The 25006-nt window shown below is 34.7% G+C and overlaps 1 protein-coding gene across 2 annotated transcripts; it reads left to right on the top strand.

Annotated features, from left to right (window-relative positions):
- The first annotated feature begins 5821 nt into the window (after positions 1 to 5821).
- On the top strand, positions 5822 to 8141 carry LOC145090856 (uncharacterized). 2 transcript variants are annotated; one of them, XM_079028909.1, is made up of 8 exons: positions 5825 to 6301; positions 6483 to 6769; positions 6875 to 7045; positions 7121 to 7240; positions 7322 to 7379; positions 7459 to 7560; positions 7647 to 7773; positions 7890 to 8141. In XM_079028909.1, the coding sequence occupies exons 1-7, from the start codon at positions 6083 to 6085 to the stop codon at positions 7758 to 7760; spliced, it is 1071 nt and encodes a 356-aa protein (XP_078885035.1). In that variant the 5' UTR covers positions 5825 to 6082; the 3' UTR covers positions 7761 to 7773; positions 7890 to 8141. The 2 variants fall into 2 exon arrangements, with proteins under 2 accessions (XP_078885034.1, XP_078885035.1); XM_079028908.1 differs by having other exon boundaries at positions 5822 to 6301; positions 6875 to 7240.
- The last annotated feature ends 16865 nt before the right edge of the window (positions 8142 to 25006 follow it).

Genomic DNA, 25006 nt, shown 5'->3' with positions numbered 1-25006 from the left:
TTTGGGTCTAATCACTATCGTTGCTAGGGAAGGAGCAGTAGCAAGAAGATGAAGGTGGCAGTCGTTATGAGTTATTTGGACATTGGAAGTGCTAATGGAATTTCATAACCACGAAGGGTGAAGATGGTTAGAATGAAGAGATCCTTCTGAGAATGGGAAGTTGGAGTGAAGATTCACCAGTTTCGGTCAAGGGTTATAGTCTTTGTCACCAGCATAAAGGACTTAAGGATTTGATACTAAATCATGGGAAATGATTGGGGTTATCGGACTTGCTAAAATTTTAGGGAGTATTCATTCGGATATCAAGAGTTTGTGCGATCATCGAGATTGGCTAGTAATGGAACGCAAGCTTTTGCAAGCTCGGGTTGTTGACAGTTTAATCATAAGGTTGCGGGATGTATTGGAAATCCATCAAATCTTGAGGATTGAAAGGGCGAAATCGAACCCAAGCGGGGGAGAATCGTTGGTCTGAGGGATTTCACAAGAAAGGATATTCGTGTTTCGTTGCACGTGAGTAGTAACGCATGGTGAGTATGTGGATAGATCTGGTTTGAGGGTTGTGTTAGATCCTCTCTTCCTGTTCTTGTTTGATGAAAGATTTGGGGTTTGAAGCATGACCTGAACACCTGATTAGAGTATAGTCAGATACTAGATCGACTCATGATGATTATGGTCGGTATAGTTGATAGGCGATAAGACCATGGGCGGGGTCATCGTAGCATGGAAGTGTTATAAGACTATGAGGTAGCCTTAGAATTCACCAGGATAACATACAATGGTGGTAATGTATTAAGCTTGTGATGGAATTATAATATGTGCCAGATTAAGTTAGACCATTGTTGGGGTGGTCGTTGGTATGAAGGAGGATCAGTTCATGCCTCTAGCAAGGTGGAGGGTATTTTCGGAGAGTGTCTCCTTGTTATGGGAGGAGGAGTGTTAGGGTCCAAGGTAAGGTTAGGCCTGAGTAGCTTTTGATTGGGTGAGACCCGTGGGCATGGCCCGTTCGTTGGTATAGACTGGGTGAGACCCGTGGGCGAGGCACGTATGGTTATGGCAGTACGGGTGAGACCCGGTGGGGACCGGTTGGGTCAAGGTATTGGATCATGGTTATAGTGGGATGCTTATGTGGTCAGTAAGTGGAATAAGAGTTATGTATAGGCCAGGGTAGCGTTATCAGTTGGATTCTCAGGAACCTACTGACTAGACTAGGTATAAGACTGGTAGTATCAACGGTGGATTGAGGATTTTAATATCTCAGTTTAGTGAAAGTTTGCCATGAATCAGAATATTTCAGATGAAATGCAAGTGTAAATCCTTGGATCTCATGTTACGAGTTATGTACCGGTTTAGTGTTTGGTTGAGACTCGTGTTGGGAGTCATTAGTGCATATGCAAGATCTCTACTTCAACAAGTTATGGATTAAGGAATATGTATGTCGGGTTATTAGTTGGAAGGTTTAGGGTCAAAAGGATGTTTTCAGTTATGATGGTAGAAGGAAACCCTTGTGATTCTGTTTCAGAATGGTTCTACCTGTGTGGAGGTCAGGCAAGTTATGGGGCTTCAGAATTATGGCAGTAATGTATTGGATCGACAGTTATGGGATCAGTGATTTGTTCAGCACTAGAAGGTTTTGTTTGGAATGTTGGTTCCCAGGAGGGTGGTAAGGAGTGATTTCGAGGACGAAATCTAATTTAAGTGGGGGAGAGTTGTAACACCCTGTCCCGAATCGTTTCCTAATTCGGGGTTGTGACCCGAATATCGGTTATCATAAGGCTTAGGGCCTTTTGGAAAGAGAGATTTAGACCCATTTGGGTGTGGGTAATGTAATTTAGATGATCCGAAAGTTCGGTTTGTGTTTTGGAGCCAAGGGGTATAGGAGTACGCTAAGCGTAATGAGGATGGCGTGCTTTAGCAGATTGTGCCTTATGCTTCGAGGGTGAGTACATGGGGTGTACCATTCTTGTACGTGGGTTGTACTTTCTAATATGTCATTTTGGGCCTTGTAAAGTTTGGTCCTTGTTGGGCCATTCTACTTCTGACTTTACGTCATGGATAGACTAAGGGTTTTCTTGGAATTAGGTCGATGATGGTTTTTGGGCCCAATTAGGAAGATGGGCCATGTTGGGCCTTGGTTTTGGGCCAAGTAAGAAAAGGGTAAAATGGTCTTTTACCCTTTAGGAAGTTCGAAGTTGTATGATGGAGTGGGCCTTGGATTTTGGGTTATCCGGTTAATTATTAATTACGATTGTATTTTGTTAGCTGGTGCGAGGTTACCCGGTTTAGCGACTCGAGTAGTTATTTGGTTATCAGCGGACTGAGGTGAGTCTCCTCACTACACTCATGGGTTGAATACAATAATGCCGGCCAACTAGGTTCTGATATGTTAGATGTCTTTGTGACTCTTGCATGGTATGTTGGGCTAGGACTATTTGTATGCTAGGCTAGGCCCATGGATCAGGAAGGGAAAGGCCCATTGTGTGTTATGTAGTGCTAATTGTCTTTGTGACTTTTGCATTTGTATGATTGGGCTAGGCCCATTGGTTTGGCAGGGATAGGCCCATTATTGTAACGATCGACTTTTGAGGTATTAATTATTTAATTTTCTTAAATTATAGTTGGGCCAAGTGTGGATAAAAATGAGTATTGGATTGGACTTATGCACTTGGACCAAAGACTTGGGCCGCCCAGAAAACGTACGCTGGGCGTAATGGGCCGCGTTTGGAATCGGGGGCGCGCACACGTACGCGCAGCGTACCACAGTGTACGCGCAACGTACATGAACAGAAAAGAAAACCCTAATTTAAGGGTTTAAGGCGTATATAAACCCCATTATAGCCTCCCACTTGACCTCCTCAGATATCCATCACTCTCAGAAAACCCTAGTTCGTCCCCTTCTCCTTTGATTGTGTGTGGTTGATATTTTGGGCTCATTTTGTGAAGAAAAGCTTGGAAGAAGAGAAGAGAAGTGGAAGAAGGAGAACTTGAGTATCTTGAGCTCAAGGATCTGGGATCATTTCGTCATTTGGCATCCAAAAGAGGTATAAAGTTCCCAACTTTCCTGTTATAAGCTTAGATCTAGGAGTTTTGAGAAGTTTGGACCTTTTAGGTCCAAAGGAAGGACTTGTAGCATGCAACTTCGTTTTTGAGCTTGGGATTGCTATCCTTGAAGCTCAAAGTGTCCCTATAGCAATAAAGTTCCAAACTTTGGGGCCTTTATGTAGTCATGCATGAGATCTAACCATTTCCATGGAAGTTTGTTGCTATTTCTAGAGTTGGGTGCATTCGGTGGGTTGCAAGCCACCAAGTCATAGACTTTATGTATTAAGACGTTGAAAGGAACTTGGATCTGTAGTTGTAGCTTATGGGTTTGAGTATTAAGTGCTTAATGTGGTACGCGCAACGTACAAGCCCTGAAGCATGTATGCGTTGCGTACAAATAGGAACGCCCCACGTAATCCACATATTTGGGCTTGTACATTTTAAGGCCTCGGTTTGGGTCAATTGTTGGATTGTCATCTATTGGGCCTCAGCAAGGCCATCAAAACTTAGATTTTGGGCCAAGGACATATTGGGCTTATGTTAGGGTGCTAGATGTCGACCCATGATTTTGTTATGTTAGGGTGCTAGATGTCTGCATGACTCTTGAATGTATTATGTACTCTTATGCTTACTGGGCTGGGCCCGATGACCATTTTGTATGCTATGTATATATCTGTGGTTATTGCATGTGTATGTGTTTATATGTTATATGTTTATATGCATGTCGGGCGGGACCCGATATGTATACCGAGCGGGGCTCGATTTCGGACGGGGCCCAATATGTGTCTATTTATGCATGTATGGTATGTAGTGTTTTTGGGGAATTCACTAAGCTTTGTGCTTACGGTTTTTAGTTTATGTTTCAGGTACTTATTCTTTCGAAGGGATGAGCTCGTGATAATTGTAGAGCACACACCACTCGATTCCGCATTCTATGACTTACTCTGATAATGATGATGTATTGATAAAACTGTAATTGCTTTGGTTTTATGAAAATGATATGATTTACCGTATTATTAATTTAAAAATGGAAATTTTCGAGTCTTATTTTTGGGACGTTGCATATTTCTATTATATCATTTACTAACATGTTTATTTTTTGCTATAGGACACAAAGATACAAGCTCATGATTTAAATAGGGAGTTCCACATATTCCATCATCTTTTTAAAATATTTTGTAGAATATTATTTCTTATAACATCTATTATTTTAAATAATGTTCATTTGTAATTTTTTATATTTTTTTCATATATGTTGATTTCAACAACTTAATTTTTTTATTTGTCATATATCAATTTTAATTACTTTACTTATCGTAGTTGCACTACTACAAAACAGTACATAAGACTCGCCATATAGGACCCGGTTTTTGAAAAAACCGGGTTATATAGTGCAAAAACCGGGCTTTATATTGAAAATCATGGTATGTCACGGTTTATAGTAAAGAACCGGGTTATATGTTCGCTATTACAAATGAGCGCGAAGGCACACCATAAGATCCGGTTGTTTAAAAAACCGGGTTCTAAAATACAAAAACTGGAATTAAAAGGATAAACTTTATAAGACCCGTTTTTCATTAAGAAACCGGGATCTATTGTGAAACTAAAAAATCTAAACCCGTTTTTCAGCAACCGGGTTTTTTTGTAGCTTAGCAAAACTTGGCACCTTTTGAACCTATTCCTTATCTGCAACACCAAAGAAAATTAATTAGGAGATTTAAAGGTTAAACCTTATCAAACAGGTAAAAACCAGATAAAACTATCGATCATATATTAATTTTAAAGCTAACTTTTAAGATTATCACTAAAAAGCAAATAAGATTATCAGATGAAGGTAATTCTTTATTATATCATCAACCTTTAACAATTAATAAAATCCACAACTCAATGAGTCAGTTTATTTATTTTTATCATTAATTCTAGTTGATTACATAAATTTATTATCATTATGTGGTACAAGTTGGGAAAATAGTAATAAAATTCACTTGTTTCTTGTTTCGGGCAAAACAAAGTATGAAAATAGATACATACTTGAGTTAGAGTTAATGACCAATCATAGTCTTTTATAATGTCCAAGTGTTTCAAAAAAGCTATAAAATATTCCCATGTATGTGTTATGTATCTGTTGATCAAACAATAAAACTAGATAAATAAAACTTGTGTAAAAATTATAGAATGGTCTTTATGTTACAAAAATTATAGAAATGGTCCCTGTAATTTTTCTACAATTTTTCTACAGAAATTGTCCCTGTAAGTTTTCTTTTACAGAAATGGTCCCTGTAAGTTTTTTTTACAGAAATGGTCCCTATAAGTTTTTTTTACAGAAACGGTCCCTATAAGAAACAACTATGAATCCCTGAATTTACAAAAGAAGGCACTTTGCATAAAAAATTACAAAAAACGTACCTCTAATGTATAGAAATGCAAACTTTAACACACACACACACACACACACACACACACACATATATATATATATATATATATATATATATATATATATAGCAGAAAAAAATTACAAAAAACTTACCTCTATTGTATAGAAATGCAAACTTTAATATATATATTGTTTTAATGTGTTAGGTTTATGTTTTTTGAATTTCTTGATATCATATTACTTTGAACTTTGCTGTCAAATTATGTTTTACATCGTATTTTCTAACATATTGACACATGAAATACACTACATGCTATATGATTGCACACTATTACTCATTGTGATTTGGTGTTATCTTATGGTGATATGAACCAAAAGTGTATAGAAATGCAGAATTGGTCACTATGTTATACAAATGTACAATTATGGTCCATGTGTGATAGAAAATATACTAAAATAGTTCCAAACTTTTGTATTTAGAATATTTTACTATTTTAATGTGTTCGGCTTATGTTTTTTGAATTTCTTGATATCATTTTACTTTGATCTTTGATGTCAAATTATATTTTATATCAAATTTTCTAACATGTTGACACATTAAATACACTACATGTTATATGATTGCAGACTATTACTTGTTGTGATTTGGTGCTACCTTATGGTGATATGAACCAAAAATGTGCCAGAGGGATGGTCTTTCCTTATAATGATGGGTTAATTCACTCACTTCCTTTACGCGAAAATCACTTGAAGGTTATGATAGACAACATAGATGAAAGATATAAAGGTATTCCTGTTCCTGTGATGACAAATGAAGTTGGTACCCTAGAAGATGCAGTTGGCACTGTAATTCAATGGCCGCGGATCGCAATTGTTCTTAGTAAGGTACATCTTCATTATCCTTTAATTTTTTATCTACCATATATAAATTTTCTAAAAATGAGAGAATTCCCTATATGCTCCTATTAAACATCAAATTATTATATTTAGGCCGAAAAATAAAATATTTTGATGTTTAAGAATGGCATATACGACATTCTCGCTAATTAAAATGAGTTATTAATAGGAACAACAAAGCAAGGCGTCATCACAACAACAAATTCAGACCACAAGTGCGCGACCATCAACCGCAAAGGCTGTTATGGAAAAAAACATGCCTAACCAAAAGATCAACAAACCAAGGCCAATAGAATCACTTCGTGACCTTTTGAAGACCAACCTAGTGGTTCATGTGGTAGCCGATGCTGGACATCTAGAAGCTGGGGCGTTTGATTTTTCAGTTACATATGAAGATTATTATCGTTTGTTGAAAAAACAAACAGCTGATTTGTCCATCATAACAACTTGGCAGATGTAAGTGCATTCAAATTTTACTATTATTTGTTTCCATGATATTTTCTTTTTAGGCTGCTTATAAGATATGACTTGATTGGAAATTTTTTGTAATATTGTTTGTAGCCTTTTACAATTAATGCTTCAAAAACGTATGGGAAAGTGTGCTTTCCTAAACCCGTATAAGATTCTTGGGAAAGCCTGTCAGGAAACTCCGATTGATGTCGTCAATTATCTCGTTGATGCGATGCAACTTCATCATGGAAAATCGTTTCTTATCGCACCATACCTGCAAAAGTATCATATGTTGCTATCTATATTAATAGTTATTTTTTTGTGTGTTTTTATACTAAAATTTCAAAACATTACTAGTATGCATTGGGTCCTCTTGGTGATTTGCCCTTCAAATCATATTGTATACATTTTGGATTCTCTGATGAAGCCTATGAAAAATCCGGTTGACAACTACTACCTTCTCAAACTTTTGGAAAAGTAAGAAATTTTTTAATATGACATGAAAATAACATTCTTTCTATAAGTTTGAATACAACTCTGCTGCTTGTTTATTTTTAGGGCTTTTGAGAGGTATGAAAAGAACACATCAATTCCAATTGTATGGAAGCTCACTGAGGTAATTTATCTTATTACGTATCCACTAGTTAGATGTAGTTTCGTTTGTGATTTATGTTTACCTTTTATCACAATTTTAGTGCAACCAAGCTGGTGTATTGGAACGTGAGCTAAGTGGACATTATGTAATGAATTGGATCTTTGATTTCGTGTTGAACAGACAACATGGATTTCCGAGTAGAGTAAGTAATTCTAAAATAATCTTTTCTTTTAAAGCAAGAAACAAAGTGTTTCATTATTTAGTAGTTTAAATTTTATTTTCATATAGTTTGGTACCCTTTGGAATGACAAAATTGCATTTGAGGAAAAGGCGTTGGTTACAACTGTTGCTACATGGGCCAGAGAATTTCTGAAAAATTTTATGAATGATGTGGTTGTCTAAAAGTGCATATAAGGTTAGTTGTTAATCTTTATAACATCCTACTTTTAGTTTAATGATTGTTTGCTAAATTCAACTCTGTTAAAATGATAGACAAAAAAACTAATTATTTGTTGTGTTTTGTTTTTTTAGTGAGGATGAAGGGTAGTTGTTGTGTTTTGCTTTTAAGTGAGGTTGGAGGATAGCTGCAACATTTGATTATTGGACAATACCTCTGCATGGGAAAACAATTTTATTTTTGAATTTATTTATGTAAGTTTGATGTACTTCGAAATGACCAAATCATGGAGTTTTTAGAAACACTTAAGCATGTTTTTATCGATGACCATAATGATTGGTTATTTAGCATGTTTATATTAATATAATTTGTTCATCAATTCATAATTTTTGTTTTGTTTTGAATGTGTGCTTTGAATGCAAGTATCAATTTGTGTTTTTTATATGGTTATTTGAATAAATTTGTCAACAATTTAATCCTTATAAGCATGCTTTCTGGTGGTACTGTGGGTAGGCGGTTTTTGCAAGGCTGAAAAAAGACCCGGTTATATTCATGGAACCGGTCCATATTTAATCTTTATATGACCCGGTTTGAGGATTGGAACCGGGCTCTTTTAGCCATATATGACCCGGTTTTGTATGCTTAGACCGTGTCCTAATCTTCATATTTGACCAAAGATTGGGCGTTATGTTCCACTTATATGTCCCGGTTTTATGAACAACCGGTTTCTTTTGTGTTGGATAGGAGCCGGTTCTAAAACCGGGTTCTATTCGTTTTTTCACATAGGTCTCGCTGGCTTTAGGACCCGGTTCAAAACCGGGTTATTTAATTGAAATAACCGGGTCCTATAAGCTTTTTTGTAGTAGTGTTGTTTTATTTCTATAATTAATTTAACATTTCATTATATAATATCATTTTTTTCATTAAGTTACAAATAAAATTTTTCTCATATATCTTGAAAAATAATTTCACATATTTATTTGAATCAACGATTATAATTTTAAATAAATAAAAAAACTTAAATTTCTAAATTAATAATTTTTTTAAAATAATTTATGAATAATTATGAGTTTTTATTATAAAATTTTAATTATAAAAGCATATAACGTAGTTAATTAATAATTATGATGTTGATTTCTAAAATTAAAATTAAAAGAATATTTCTATATTTTTCTACAAATGGTCATATAACCCACGATGGCTACAGTTGAAAATCCGTTGCTAGGTGCAAGTCTTTATTAAGCAACTCCAAACCTTCCCCCATAACCATCACCCCAAAAAGTCTCCCCCACTACTCTCCATTTCTCTTATAAAGCAACTCAAAATCCGATCAACATATTCAGTTATCTCAAAAAACCTCTCACTGTGTGTGAAGAAGAAGAAGAAGATGCCTGAATTCATGAAATCTAAAACAGTTCAAACAACACTAGCAGTAGCAGATGCGCTTTCCTTTTACTGTGCGATTACAATAGTAGCACTCATGCTCACCGGCGCTTTTAGAGATGATCAGAATTTCAGTTATTCTCTCAGCACCACCGCCGGAGGAGGAGGAAACAGGCTGCCGGTGCTGAACCGCCGGCCATGTGATGAGATATACGTGGTCGGAGAAGGAGAAACTCTTCACACCATAAGCGATAAGTGTGGAGACCCGTTTATTGTGGAAAAAAACCCTCATATCCATGATCCCGATGATGTTTTCCCTGGCCTCGTCATCAAGATCACCCCTTCTTCTTCTTCTTCTTCTTCTGGTTCATAAATCAGCAGATTTTCTTTTTCTTTTTGTAATTTGATATCCCTCGTTATGTAACAGATGTGGAGAATTGATCAATGATAACATATATACTAGTTCTTATTATCAATTTTTTTTTTGTCTTTATGTAAATATGATAGTATTTAGCTTCGAAATTATGGTTTCGCATATACTTTTTTATAGTTAATAATCATTAAAAAGATGATTAAAACCATTTATACTCTTAGCTTTGTAAGTTTTAATTGTAGGTAGCTTTCGTGTCATATTAAACCTATGATGAAAAATGTGAGATTAGACTCAAAGTTCTTATTATTCTTGTTAAATTCGAAGAAACCTAATTAGAATTATAAAGTTAATATCCATGACTCCAATTCATGAAGGTTCTAGGTGTCTTCATTTCTAAATCATTTATAAAATCTCAATAACATGCCATATGTTGATGTGGAATATTATTAATAAAGTAATGGTCAAAAGTTAGAATTTGGCAAAGGTGAGGGGGGTAATAAACAATGAATAAGTTAATTCCTTTTTCCCATTAGAGAATGGAGAACCAAAAACGTAATTTTGTACTTGGTTTCAAGTCGGGATTTGTTGAATCACTAGTATAGAAATAAATTGTCAAAAGGAATCACTATTATAGACATCCTATGAAGAAAGTGTGTAGGCCTCAGTTTTTTATTTTTTACAAAAATAAGTACAATAAATAAATTATCTTTACTACATCTACGAATCATATTAAAATTTTAATTTGAAACTTTTATAACTATTCAACATATGTCTCAATTGATTAATAAAAGTATGATCGTCAATTTCAACTAACAATATTTAATTGATTAACTAATGGTACAATGACAATTCTAGTAAATAACAAGACTTCCCAACACTATTTTTAATAGAGTCGTCATTCCTCATTAGAAAGTATAGTTGTAAATTTATCGATGGTTTGCTGTCATGTTAGAGCCAAAAAGAAATTCGAATATGACAACATCAGTAACATCCAAATCATGGGGCTAAATATTTTGATCATTAAATATAAAATTTGAATAAAATAGTGTTGTTCGGGTAATCCTCGAGTTTTTTAATTTTTAAAGTTCAAAACAATAGTATTTTTTTTGCTAGAATTATTTTATAAGATATTGCTAGATATTAAACATTAAAATTTTGTATTATTTTATAAGACTATAAGCGTGAAAAGTATAGGATGGATAACTCACTAAATGAAATCTAGAGGGGAGTAAAGTGGAGATATAGAAATAAGAGGGTCAAACTTTAATAAAACGAATTCAAGATTTGGGCAGAAGAACTTGGTTTGGTTCTCTCCGTTTGAAAACAGAAATCAGAGATGAAGAGGAAGAAATACTTAGCGAGGGAGAAAGAGTTTTCCGGCGAGCTTAAGAAGTGAGATTTAACGGGATCAGGTAGGTTTAACGTTCACAGGTGCGATCCATAAGGTTGATAATTTCAGTTGATGTCACCGGAAGGTATTGAGATAGAACGTGATGTTAAAGCGGCGTGATCACCGGATCCGCCTACCGATTGTCTCCTCCGGTTAATGAATGGAGAGGAGGTGGTTCTAGTTAATATCTCCGTAGAGATCGATTGGATTCATGGTAAATTTTCGATGTTTTCGTTGCCATGAAGCTATCAACCATTCCTATTTCCTAGTGCGTTTTGCTGGGTTTTAATTATTTCGTCCGGTGAGCTTGGCAATGAAGACGGCTTCTGAAAATCGATTTAGACCAACCGTTGAATGTAGAGAGAGAGAGAGAGAGAGAGAGAGAAGGTGATGCAACGATTCCTCCGACGAGAAGCTTTGGTGGTGAAGAGTGAAGACTAGGTTTCCGGTGGCGGCGGCAACTCCAACAAGATGAATTCAGGTTCAGGAATGATCGTGGGATCAAGTTGATTTGAGTCGATGAGTCGATGAGGCTGTAGTCTGTATGATTTGTGTTTTCCGGCAAGCGTTTGGGACCTCCATTTGTAGCTCCGACGAGTCTAAGGGGAGGTTGATGAGTACGGCAGAAAAATCCATTTGTAGCTGGGCTAAGTACTCTACTGGATTAAATCAAAGCCCAAATGAGTAATATGGTGGGGTAAGCATTCGACACACAAGTTCGTCAATGGAGTAAAATAAATAGTTAGATAAATTTTTAAGGTGATTAGTTATAATTTATTAGCTGAATGTTACTTCAATTAGAATAAGGGATAATGATTTAAAAGAGTAATGTATTTTTCGATTTTTACAAATTTGGTCATTCAGTTTTTTTTTCGTCCACATTTACCCTTTTAACTTGTTAAACTGTACACATTCAGTCCTTATGACCGGTTATTTCAGGTCAGCCGGGAAAATGACTTAATAAGGTAATATATTATTCATTTTGTATCCATTTAGTCCTTAATATTTTTGTACATATTTAGTCCTTAACATTTTTTTTTGTTTCAAATAAGTCATTTTTTTGTACTCATTTAGTACTTATGAATGATTTCTTTAGGTTTTTCTCATGACATCTTACGTGAGACAATTGTTGATGAGTTGTTTGGGGTTGTTGACGTTTATGTCCACCATGATCTTGACTGCTTGGTTGTGTAGGTCTTGTGGTTTGGCTCAGGTTGTCTAATTCTGTATGTCGTAACTTCCTAATACGATATCAGATTTTAACGATCTTTATATCCACGTGTTCGTTTTTTCATTAAGATTACTCCTGTTAAAATGTAATATATTTTTACTTACGATTTTATAAAAAAAACATCCATACATGCATTCATAAAAAAAAATATAGACAGGGGCAGACGCAGGAATATATAGTTGGTGTTACCGAGATGAAATAGGTGTTGCTGGTATATGAAAAATAGCTATAAACGAAAAAAATCTAAAATACGAGATCGTATGGATATAAAGATCGTTCGCATGGATATAAAAATCGTTAAAATCCAAGATCGTATAAAGAAGTTATAACGTTCAGAACACATGACCTAAGCAACCAAGTAGTTGAGATCACGATGGACATAAGCATCAAAAGACTCAAACACTTCATTAACGAATTTCCCACGTAAGATTTCGTGAGAAAAAAACTAAAGAAATCAGTCATAAGTATTTAATGAGTACAAAAACAAAAATGAGTTATTTTACAAAAAAATATATATATTAAGGACTAAATGTGTACAAAAATATTTAGAACCAAATGTGTACAAAGTGATAAATATATTACCCTATTAAGTTATTTTTACCGGCTAACCTAGAGTAGCCGGTCATAAGGACTGAATGTGTACAGTTTAACAAACTGAAAGGGTAAATATGGACGAAAAAAGAAGTCAATGACTAAATGTGTACAAATCGAAAAATACATTATCCTTTTAAGTCATTATCCCTTAGAATAAATCAGATTTATTCAAAGGGATATCAATTTGTGAAGGTCTAAATGAATTATATTTTGAAGACCAGATAATTAAGTCTAATCTTAAGCTTGAGATTTTCACTTATTAGTCAAAACTTTAGTCTATTTAAGAACGATGTAAATTACATTTAGACAATATGTTTTTCTTTTATATTTTGTTATCTTAGAATGATGTGAAGAAGAGAAAAAAAATATGACTTATATCAATACTTTTTGACATAGCGATGTTATGAGGATTTGATGTTGATTTATCTGATGAAAGAATGTAAGTTTATGGGAATACAAGTCTCTATCTTATTCTCACACTTGACATTTTAATTCTATATTTGAATTATGTTTTTCCTACTTGAAGTTTGATATCATATATATTTTGTTGTTTGATTTCCTTTGATAATGTTATTTGTGGCATTTACTTTCTATGTCTATACTCTATACAATTAGTATTTATTTGCATTAATGAAATATTTAAGCGATATTTATTGTTTTGAGAAAAATATATGCATAGTTTGAATGGGTTTGAGATCCTACTTGTTGTATACATGTTAGGATGGGTTGACTGAGAGATCTTAGGAACCTAATTTGACAATTATCCAATTGGTATGTTGAGATTAGACTTTTATATAATCCTCACATGTACAAATAGAGGCTAGTTATTCTTTATGTGAGCTAGAGTTGACGATTTTCTAGTTTTGTTTGAACTTGGACAAAAGTTGGAGGTAACCATTTCTTATGAGTCTCAAGTTAAACCATCATTTATAAGAATAACAACGGTTAGATATTATTTGGTTTCTTATCCTATATTTACCCTTTTAGAACTTTGACATGATTTTTTAATCTTTGCTAACTTATGCTTAACCTTTTGGATTTGTTTGGAACTATGAGTTGGATAATACCCTCTTTGGTTTGGTTTGGATCCTTAGAACCCTAATTCTGATTGAGTTTGGAATACTTCTGTTGGGAATAAATCCGAGATGACGAATGCAGAATATCAAAAACAATCAAGAATCAATCACCATAATATGCAAGTAATCTGATAAAGGTTATTGTATATATTGATTATGATATGAACGTAAAATATATACCATAAATATAAAACTAATGACTTAATATAAAATCAATGTCTTAGAAGAGTTTGATTAAGAACTTCTACTGTAAAAGCACCGTAGGGAATCATAAAACGATTAACCCTAAAAAGACTTTCCTAAATAACCAAACATGTCAAATTAGTTTCAATATTTCAAATACTCAACAACTTCTAAAGTAACTCTTGTTGTGGATAATGAAATTTTAATTACGTTGTTAAACATTGTGGATTAGTAACCCTTTTGGTTATTATGTTATTAGATAGAAATTTTGAGTTATTAAACTCTTTAAGTTTTGATTCATGGATTTTTGAACTTTTTTTTAATATGGGTCTATATACCATTTGCTCTTGGTTATTTGATTCTTGGTACTCTATTTTTTTTGGTTTATTAATACTTATGGTATTTGTTGATTTTTATTTTGATTTTGGAGGTTAGTCTCGAGTATGATATTGTTACTCTAAATGAGTCAACCTCGAGTATTATCAATAGACAATTTCATTGTCTAACTTATTTTGACCTATTTTCAAATTTAAGATTTAAGAGCTGCTTAAAAGATAACGAATATATTTTGAAGGTCTTAGGACGTGTGGTTGCATTTGAATCAGTGTTATGAAATTGAATATTGTCTCGCTCCTTTTAAGCAAAACTTTATATTTTGGTATTTGGGGACCTAATTTCGCACAAAAGAATATTTTTAAAGACTTTTTAAAACTTGTTTTAAATATGAGACCTTATGTTTTCTGCAATTAAAAACAATGAACTTGTGTTGTTAAAAATCAAATAATTTTTACTATGTATTTTAAAACTACCCCAACGATGTGTGTTTCACAATCAACCACCTTCACCGGTTTTTGAAACTCAATCGAATTAACCCCAACATCCAATAACTTGTTTTTTGAAAATTTATTTAAAAACAAAAGCTAGGTGAAAGCAACATAAAAATCTTAGACAGTAGTTCGTACATTTTCACATAACTACTCAAGTATTATTGGAGCATCTGCATAGAAGAAGCAACGGGAAATCATCAACCTATTATTGCCAATTTATGCATCACATAACACATTGTGATTAATTTCTTCTCGTTGAACAATGCTAATCAACATGAAAGGAGAAAGCGGGTCATTTTCAACCTAGATCCAACCGCTCATTTTAACACCAAAACATGTATTTTCAAAATCAACGTTAGACCCAATTAACTTCTTTTTATGTTTCTTGCACCTTTCAATAATTTCATTTATCATAAGAATTTAACGACCTTTAATGAAAACTAATTTCTCTGTACAAATGATATCATCTCTAGCATGATATAACCGGTTGGGTAAAAGTTTACCACTAATTTTTATTGGTGTTTTATCAAGATAATAAGCCGGTAGTCTTTTCACAAATTTGGGTCATTCACTTAAAGAATCAACATTATAAAGGAAAAGATTTAAACCTTTTAGAATGAAAATTAAATATTGTAAGCGTCACCAAATCTACCACATGTCTATCCACCAAACCCCAAAATCGTTTTATGAAAGCAAATGTAAACCCATTTGAGCTTGGGGCTTTTTCATTATCATAGTCTCCTACAACTTTTTAAATTTCCTCTTCCGTAAACGGACACTCGATCAAAGAAACAATATCTATCAAATTGTTTTTACACAAAACACGTTGTTGGGTTTTTTGCCAAATGGTAATAAGGATAGGGGCTAGGGCCACATTTTAGCGGCAAAATAAGTGAAGAACTCGGCTTTTATATGAAATGGATCCGAAATACACTTCGCATTTATACATACTAACACCACGAATTGCTATTTGTCTTCTTTTATAACTAAGGCATTTTATGGAAAATTTTCGAATTCCATCGTCTTCATTTTGGGCCAAATCCATCGACTAATTTCTTTCTATATCCTCAAATATTTAATACAATCAAGTTTTCCTCCATATCATTCTGTGAAGAAATGCAATAGGCAATTCGAGTGTTAATTTCCAAAAACTTCTATTGAGGATCATTTTTTGAGCCGATTGAATTGTTTTTTTTTTTTATCTGGATACCAATACTTGATGTTACTTTTAAAATTTTGTAACATCTTTTCTTAAAAAAAACCATATGGTTTTGCGTAGTACAACCTTTAATGTTCCAATAACACTAAACACATTTTCAAACCCCTCAACATAGGGCGTGCCAATGGTTGGAGCAGTTTAGACGATGGCTCGAGACCTCTAAAATTTTCACTGGTTGTACGATGATAATTAGATTTCATACGAAAAATAAAAATTATTTTTGTTAAAAAAATGTCAGTATTAAAAAAACAAAAAAATAAAATGAAATATGATATAAGGGACACGTGATATTTATGGAATGATCATCGTATTTGGTCTCTCACCATCATTGATCGAAGATTTTGATTTATTCAATAGTAACAAAAAAGTCGATTCATAATAAATCGATTCTGATTTTTCACACAACCTTCTAATTTTCGATTTCATTTTCTGTTTTTTAATTTCCAATATTTTTTTAATACATTGATTATGATAATTTGATTTCATGCATCCTTCAATAGAGAGCCTCATCGATTTTGATTTATGATTTGTGTTAATCTGATTAGTGTAAATTGTAATTGTAAGATTCTATTATTGTTTTTTTACTTCTTTGATGTTATTTTCTAATAGAAAAATTAATTTATCTGTTTTTTTTTTCTTTAGATAATTTGAGACCTCAACATCATAAGTTTTGAAATCTTTGTTTTTTGAGCCTAGAAAATGATTTGGAAATCTTTATCCTTATTGTTGGAAAACGATTCGACATCATAAATTCACAATTAGATATTTTCGTTTTCTTTACGTATTTTTTTTCTCATTGGAATTGTTATTAGTTTAAAATACTAACATGTTGCATATAAAAGTAAACAACTAATATTATTACAAAAAAAAAATTATGGTTCATATTTAAGAAATAAACAAAACAAAAATGCGGCCTTCCTTTATTATTTTTTTTAGTGAGGGCCTATTTTTTTTTCCTTTATTATTTCTTTACGATGAATGCCTATTTTTTTTTACATGGAAACTTCAAATCAACTTCGACCGGTCCTCTCATGTATCTATAAGGAACCACAAATGGAAAATCCTAAAAGGTGTTGGATCATGATCAAATAATCAATGACAACTTCCTCAAAATATCTGGATTATGATCCAATCGATTTTTTCTCCGATATAAAACCAAAAATGTTTGGAAACAAATCAACCAACCCCTCCGGTAGCAAAAAAAATGAACAATGCTCAATTTAGGAGCTTGCTATTCATTTGGTTTGTCAAAATTATTGAATATTTTAATGACATAGAAACTCAATATAAAAATCCGTAGTAAAGTATTCTAAAAAGGAATAAAGATAAATCAATAAGCGAATCATAAAAGTTTCATCCTCAACATAACTTTTTTTAAGAGTAAACCGTTTGATAGGCTCTATAAATGACATGATTCACAAACTTCATAATATAAATGTTAATGATACATATAAACATAGTATAATTCAACTCATGTTAGTTTGATCGCATCAACATGCCGTTTTCAAAAAAAAAAAAAAAAAAAAAAAAAAAAAAAAAAAATCCATATATAATGGGATTGATGTAGAATATCTATAACATTGATTAGGCTCGTAATTGATGTTGCAACATTTAAGTATTAATCAGGAAGTGTAAGTTTTGGAAATATGGAATGTATCTGTTTCTATCATTCTATGCAATTTGTCCTTTTTTCAATGATAACAATTTTTTAAACATTTGTTAACTAATTAGGTTGCCCCAGTAACACCTTTGCGACTATATTATCCTATTACCCATTAATCCATTATTAGTTTGGTACAGTTACGTGTCCACAAAAATAATTTTGTAAACTATAAAATTATGCATTTTTATAATATTAAATCAAGGTTGGGCCGAATGGGTCGGCACCGGATCCTACCATCACCCAACAGTTTTGTCAAATAGTCATTATATGACGACTACCTTTTTGTATTCGACACTAATACCTGTCCCTTCATTTGTTTTTTTTTTCCCTCTTTTAGTCTTGTTCCAACACAGTTAAACACCCTTCCTCCTTTATAAAACAATAAACTTTGATGAAAACAATAAACTTTTATGAAAACAGAACATATTTTTGTCTTTGTTTTCTAGTGACGAATTCATATACTTTCTCTTGTGTTTGTATCATAATAATCATAACGGAATGAAATTGTCTAATAACATAGATGTCAACCTTGTAATTAATATATATATATATATATATATATATATATATATATATATATATATATATATATATATATATATATATATATATATATTGTTCTGTCTCCTTAAAGTCGAGGGTTCAAGTTTCGTCATGAACGTATGTGGTGATTAGTTTAGGAGTAGATTAGATTTATCGTTAAAAAAATGATAACAAAATAAATAGTTGTAGTATCATCAACCATGTGCATAAAATTGCAACGTTTTAGAAAAAACCTAGGATTATGAAACTTGTTTTGGCCAACATTTGAAAACGGCTTACGGTTCACCTAATGAACTCAAAATAAAGCTAGATGTAATGGTTTTTATAAGAGATATACATCAAAATGATCATTTTTCTTAATTAAGGTGGACAGAGTAATGGTTAAATCATAAGAGTTCCTCCATGGACGATTTCCTTCATTTCTCATGGTGATTTAAGGTTGCAAGTCGATTTGTTGAAGCAATCGCCAAATCCCTTCATATAAGCTTGAATGTAGCTTTTCTTTTTATTTTCTTCTTAAATTCGATTCTAAGGTTTGACTGGGTATCAGTTTTGAGTTTCGTGTTATTCTTGTGAGTTTATGTCAAGTTCTAGTTTCTATATATTTTAATTCCACTTCATGATTTAACCAACAAGTTTCATTATAGTTGCTAGATTAGACTCATGAAAATTTGGGCAAGAATTCCAATCCTTCCTCTATGGATTTCGAATATAATGGTTTGATATATGAATCCATGATGTACAGCTACTCAACCCTCCAGGTAAGAACCAAGGAAAACATGTGATATTAATTTTTAGTTTTTCTTGGACATGATTTTTTTTGGTAACTTAGAATTTTGTTTTGCTTGAAAGAGTTTTCCTTTTAAGATGTTGAATGCACACTTATGCAACAACTTCACCAGATCTGTTAACGAAAATAAACTTCCATAATTTTAACCCATTTTTGTTTTCTTTTTATAGAGTTTTAAGACTACCACATGGATATGCTGACAAGGAAGCTTGTGAAAGTTAGTCCAAAAACTTTATTTTTTAAATAATTATGAAACATTTTGGTTTATTTAATGTCCTAAAAGTACAGATTGGCACAAGTGCAACTGCTGCACTTGCTCGATACACGCATTCATTCTCCACAAAGTCCCATCCCGTATTACTGGAAATCTTGGAATTTCATTGCTGCTTATTTTATGAATAGAGGAGGTAGGCATTCCATCTATTTTGTGTGTTTCAGGTTGGAAACAGTTCTGGTAATACCTGGGAAAGCAACTAAGCAGGAAATGACAATAATGCCCCTGTATTGAATGATAGTGAATGGTTTCTTCCTGGCAAGACTTTGATGGCATGTGGAAAGCTTATAATTCAAGTCCTATTTTTATAATAGAATGATTTGATTTACAGTTGATAACAGATTTGATTTTTCTGAATATTTTTTATTCATGGTACACACATAACCCACGATGAGACGGCCAAAAATATCAACAAATCCACACCCCGCATATACATAACCAATAAACAAAAGACTAAAACTATGTTCTTAACCGAACCCCGCGGAACGGGGTTTTGCACCTAGTTATTATTAGTATTATTATGACCCCTTGCATTTATATAATCCCTTTTATTTAATTAATTCACTTGTCAAACCTATAAAAATTAGTCTTCAACTATATAATTATTCGTATTATTTATCAAACTTATTTTGAAATAGCTAGACGGAAACGGAGTATTACCACTATACTAGCCTACTCGTCTAATCAACATACTACATCACCTATACCTTCTAACATACTAAGATATATATATATATATATATATATATATATATATATATATATATATATATATATATATATATATTACAACATGTAGTAAGAAAACTCTCATCACACGAGACCCCAATAAAATACCACAACATGCAAATAAATGTAAATGTCGATCTCACGAACCACTTAGACATTATATAATGGTTAAAACTCAGTCCATGACTTATTCCATTAAGGACTTCAACTTCTCATATGTAATTCTTAATAGTGTATTAACGGATAAAGTTTCCAAATTTATCGATTAAGACGTTCCAAACAACCAAGATCTAGAACCCTAAGTCTCTAAAATGACTAAATAAACCATAACTCTTGACAACGGTCTGAAGCCAAGAGTCATGATTTTAAGTTCTTATTCCGCTAAGCCATTGAATCCGTCTCATCCACAAGTTAAAGGGGACCTCTAAGATCCATAAAAATGTTTTCTTTATGGTCATGCGTGCACCATGCATGACCTAACCCGTTTTAGTTCAAAAAGTGGAAAACATCCATCAAACTCTCATGCATGGTTGCTATACTTCACCAACTTCTAGATCCAGACAACATGATGATCAAGGAACCCTTAGAATCCATAAAACTAGTAACTTTATAGATTTACTTCACTCAAGCATGCTTATCATGAAGAAATACGGAAAAAAATCCTAGATCTATCCATAATTTGCAATAAAGTTTGAACATTTGATACTTATAAAGGTCCAACACCAAAAAAAGATGATGATGATGATGATGTTTTGCCCACTCTACCACTAGAGCACTTATTTCCTCTTCTTCTCTCCTTCTTCAAGCTAGAAAATGCACCAAAAATGACTAAGGGCTTCAAGAATGATTTATATAAGGGTTTCTATAGGCTTAGAGTGTGAGGGAGGCTGAGGGTGAACAACCATAGCCCTCTCATTCCATTAAATACCGAAAAAAATAGGGTTTTGGTCACCAGACCGCTCTCACGTCGTGAGAAACAAGGGCTCGCGTCATGAAACTCAAGGAATGTAGGTGAAAACGTCAACCCTAGATCACGAATTTAGAGGCATTGCTCATGTCGTGACTACATCCAAATTTGAAAGAAAGCCTCGAAATTATGTACCTCAAAACTGAATCCTACAGCTCTCCCCCACTTTAATCTGACTTCGTCCTCGAAGTCCTATGCCTCGAACAGATCGGGGTAATGCTCCCCCATCTCGGTCTTAGGTTCCCAAGTCCATTCGGAACTTTTCCGGTGCTGCCATTGCACCTTCACTAGATTCACTTCCTTGTTATGAAAGGTCTTCGTCTTTCGGTCGAGAATTGCAATCAGTCTCTCCATATAATTCGGGCAATCATCAACCTAAATATCATCCAAAGGGACAACCATGGAATAATCGGCCACACACTTCCGTAGCTGAGAAACATGGAAGATGTTGTGGATTTGACTGAGCTTGTCAGGAAAATCCAGTCGGTAAGCAACCTTGCCCACTTAGGCGTAAATCCTTAAGGGACCAATAAATATGGGGCCTACCTTCCTCCACTTCCGAAATCGGATGACACCTTTCCAAGGTGACACCTTCAGAAGCACCAAGTCTCCCACCTGAAACTCAAGGTCCGAACGATGTCGGTCTGCATAACTCTTCTACCGGTTTTGCACGACTCTCATCCTGTTGTGCACCTACTGAATCAACTCAGTGCTCTTGAGTACCACTCTAGTACTTCCAATGACCTAATGCCCGACCTCCCCCCCAGCAAACTGGGGTCATGTACCTCCTCCCATACAATGTCTCAAACGGTGATTGGTCAATACTGGCATGATAAATACTATCGTAGAAGGACTCAACCAGTGTAAGGTAAGTATCACAACTCCCTCTAAAATATAATACACATGCCTAGAGCATATCTTGGTGCTCATTTTCGGTCTTTGTGAAGGAAGAGGAGATCTTGAAGTTGTCTTGCTTGGTGGAAAGGTTTTAGATCCACAATCATCTTCTTTTGTGCAAGCTTTCTAAGGTATCAATTTTGAACCTTGAATTATAGATGTTTAGATCTCTTCATATTATGTTTTGTTGCATTTTTGGTCCCTTTTGGGTTGATAAGAGAGTGAAGTCATTTAAGGGCTTGTTATTCCATATATGAGTTTGTATTGGACTCCTTTAGTATAAATGTGCAAGCTTTATGAGATAATTGGTTGCATGCATGTGTTAAGTCACTTATTAAGTCCTTTTAATCTTAAAAGCTTCATTTAGACATGCATGAACGTAAATTTGAAAACTTTATGTGGCTTTCCAGCTCAAGGAAGTCAGATCTATGTTTTGGGGCTATGTCTTTGTGGATTAAGTGCTTATTGGTTAAGCCCTTGAATTATTAAGCTTTATCATTCTGGACCACATTATAGACTAGATCCGAGCTTTAGATATCTTGGTATTGGAGAAAACAACTTAATGTATTAAGTTGTGGAAACTCGGGCAAACACAGCGTGTTTGTAAGCCAACACAGTGTGTTCACTAGGGTTTTTCCCGATTATTTGAATGATGACAAAACACGACGTGTTTGCAAGTCAACACGATGTATTTGATCAACATGGGCTGTTGATTTTGATTTTGACAAGAAGTTTTATCAGGGTTAATCTTGGGATATTTTTGGCCAAGTTTGGGCCTTCTGGATTGTCTATTTGGGCCTTGGCTTTGGGGTCAAGTTATAAAGAGGCTAAAAAGGTGATTTACCCTAGTTTGGACAGTGAGTGTGGTTCGGATCCTATTATTGATGGATGTTTAACTTGTGATTGATAGTGCGGGGATTCTTGCGAGCCAGCAGCTAGAGGTTCTTTCCGTGTGATCCGGAAGTGAGAGGTGAGTTTCCTCACTATGTTTAGCGAGTCGAAGGCACCAATATCGGCCCATGGTTTTCTATGTAGTGTGGTAGATGTCTGCACGGATATTGCAAGTGTATGTGCTTGTATGCTTACTGGGCGGGGCCCGATGGTTATTATGCATCTGGTTATGCATATATGATTTGTTTGTGGGTGGGGCCCGATGATTATACAGTATGCTATTATCTTTGTGATTTTTGCATGTGTTTGAATGTTTATATGATTATATGGTTATGTGAGTGTGTAACACCCAAAATCAGGAAGGCCAAGAAAGGAGAGGTAACCTTAAGTTAAAGGGTCGACTCATCGAGTCCAAGGAGGAACTCGGCGAGTCCGAGCGGGATCCAGGTCAAGGAGTAAGTGACCGACTCGGCGAGTCAGCTAAGGGGACTCAGCGAGTCTGGTTTGAACAAGGAAAACCCTAAACCTGGGAGTTGTATCCTATATAAAGGGTGTTATGTCCCTTCCTCAGCCTCCATATCATCCTAGAGAGCCTGTAAAGCCTAGTTTTCGTGTGAGCTTCCATCATTTGAGAGAAATAGCTTTGGAGGAAAGAAACTTTGGAAAGGAACTTGAAGATCAAGAAGGTTGCTTCAAAGAGGAGGTGTAGATCCGAGATCTACTTCAGTTAGTGTTCATCTTGGAGGTAATAAGCTGCTATCTTCCCTCCTTTGCATCTAGATATATTTTTGTTATGAGATTTGTGGGTTTTATGGTTGTTTGAGACCCAATTCGGACTTGGGGCTTAGATATGTGGTTGCCACTTCAGATCTAGTGTTGGTATGGTCCAATATGTCATAAGCATCAGATATTGAGTAGTTGGTGAAGCCCTTTTGTCCTAAAACCTAGCCCTAGTGTGTTTTAAGCCTCGATCTCTTTAGTTATACGTAAAGTTTGCAACTTTACGTGAGGATTAAGCTTTGGAAGTATGGATCTATGATTTGGAGCCCCTGCATGGCTTGAAAAGCCACTGTATGGATTAAGAACTGGAGCGACTCGGCGAGTCACATGGGTGGACTCGGCGAGTTGGTTGAAGTTGGGCAGGAACTCGGCGAGTTGGAAGAACAACTCGGCGAGTCTGTTGAAGATTGCCTTGGACTCGGCGAGTTTGTTCTTGGACTCGGCGAGTCAAGTCGCGAAACCCCAAACCCTTCGAGTTAAGACTCGGATCAGTGAGTTGAGTGGGGACTCCGTGAGTTGGACAGGTCAGGACTCGGAAATCGGTGGACTCGGCGAGTCATGGACTGACTCGGCAGTCGATTCGCGAATGGAAGGACTCTGAGCATATGAACTCGGCGAGTCAGAAGGCAGACTCGGCAAGTAGGGTTGACCTAGAAGGTTGACTTTGACCAGGACTTTGACTTTGACCAGAGTTGACTTAGTTGACTTTCGGGGGACAGTTAGACTAAGTGTTGCTTTGATATTGGTAGCTCGGGGAGCTAGTGGAGCAGGAGTTCAGAGATTTGTCGGGCAGTAGCTAGGGGGGTTATCAGCAAGTTCAACAAGTGTAGGTGAGTTTCCGTTTTTGTGAATGGGTCTAAGGCCACAAAGCCGGCCCATGTAGTTATGAGTATGAAGACTCGGGGGTTAGCCCTAGGCACAGTATGCTAGTATGATATTCAGGACGAGGTCCAGTGTAGTGGGCAAGTGCCCAAGGAATGGTTTGCATGATAGTTATACTTGTTGTCTGTGTGATACATGTATGAGCCTGGTAGGAAGATGAGTGTGCGTAGGGGTGAGCATTTGGACCGAACCGGACCGGACCAGCTCTTGGACCGGACCGGTTAGGGAGAAAATCGTGGACCATGGACCGGACCGGATGCATCGTGTCCGTGTCCATGTCCGTGTCCGGGTCCGGGTCCGGGTTTTCCGGTTTTTGGACACGTTTGGACCGGTACCACTTTAGTTGCATAAAGTATAAGTAATCTACATTGATGTAAAATATTATAACTTGCAAACTTAATTTTCCAAATAAAAACAACTAACATATATTTCAAGTTCACCAACAAAAGTTAACAATTTAAACACAAACATACAAAAATAATACCATAGCAACAAAAAACATAGTTTAAAGTTTAAACTTTAAAAGTAATCAAAACAACAAACTTCATAAACTCATAAT

This window comes from Lactuca serriola, chromosome 2 (assembly GCF_051521515.1).
Source record: "Lactuca serriola cultivar US96UC23 chromosome 2, Lser_US96UC23_V15, whole genome shotgun sequence".
In the NCBI taxonomy this organism is placed as follows: domain Eukaryota; kingdom Viridiplantae; phylum Streptophyta; class Magnoliopsida; order Asterales; family Asteraceae; genus Lactuca; species Lactuca serriola.
The sequence above is the reverse complement of the archived record's forward strand: the minus strand, read 5'-3'. Positions and strand labels throughout refer to the sequence as shown.

Bases quoted from the DNA above. Each gene is read 5' to 3' on its own strand.
- LOC145090856 (XM_079028908.1), top strand. From the start codon at position 6,083: ATGAACCAAAAATGTGCCAGAGGGATGGTCTTTCCTTATAATGATGGG. The intron at 6,302-6,482 runs GTACATCTTCAT...AGTTATTAATAG, and splicing joins TCGCAATTGTTCTTAGTAAG to GAACAACAAAGCAAGGCGTC. The intron at 7,241-7,321 runs GTAAGAAATTTT...GTTTATTTTTAG, and splicing joins CTTCTCAAACTTTTGGAAAA to GGCTTTTGAGAGGTATGAAA.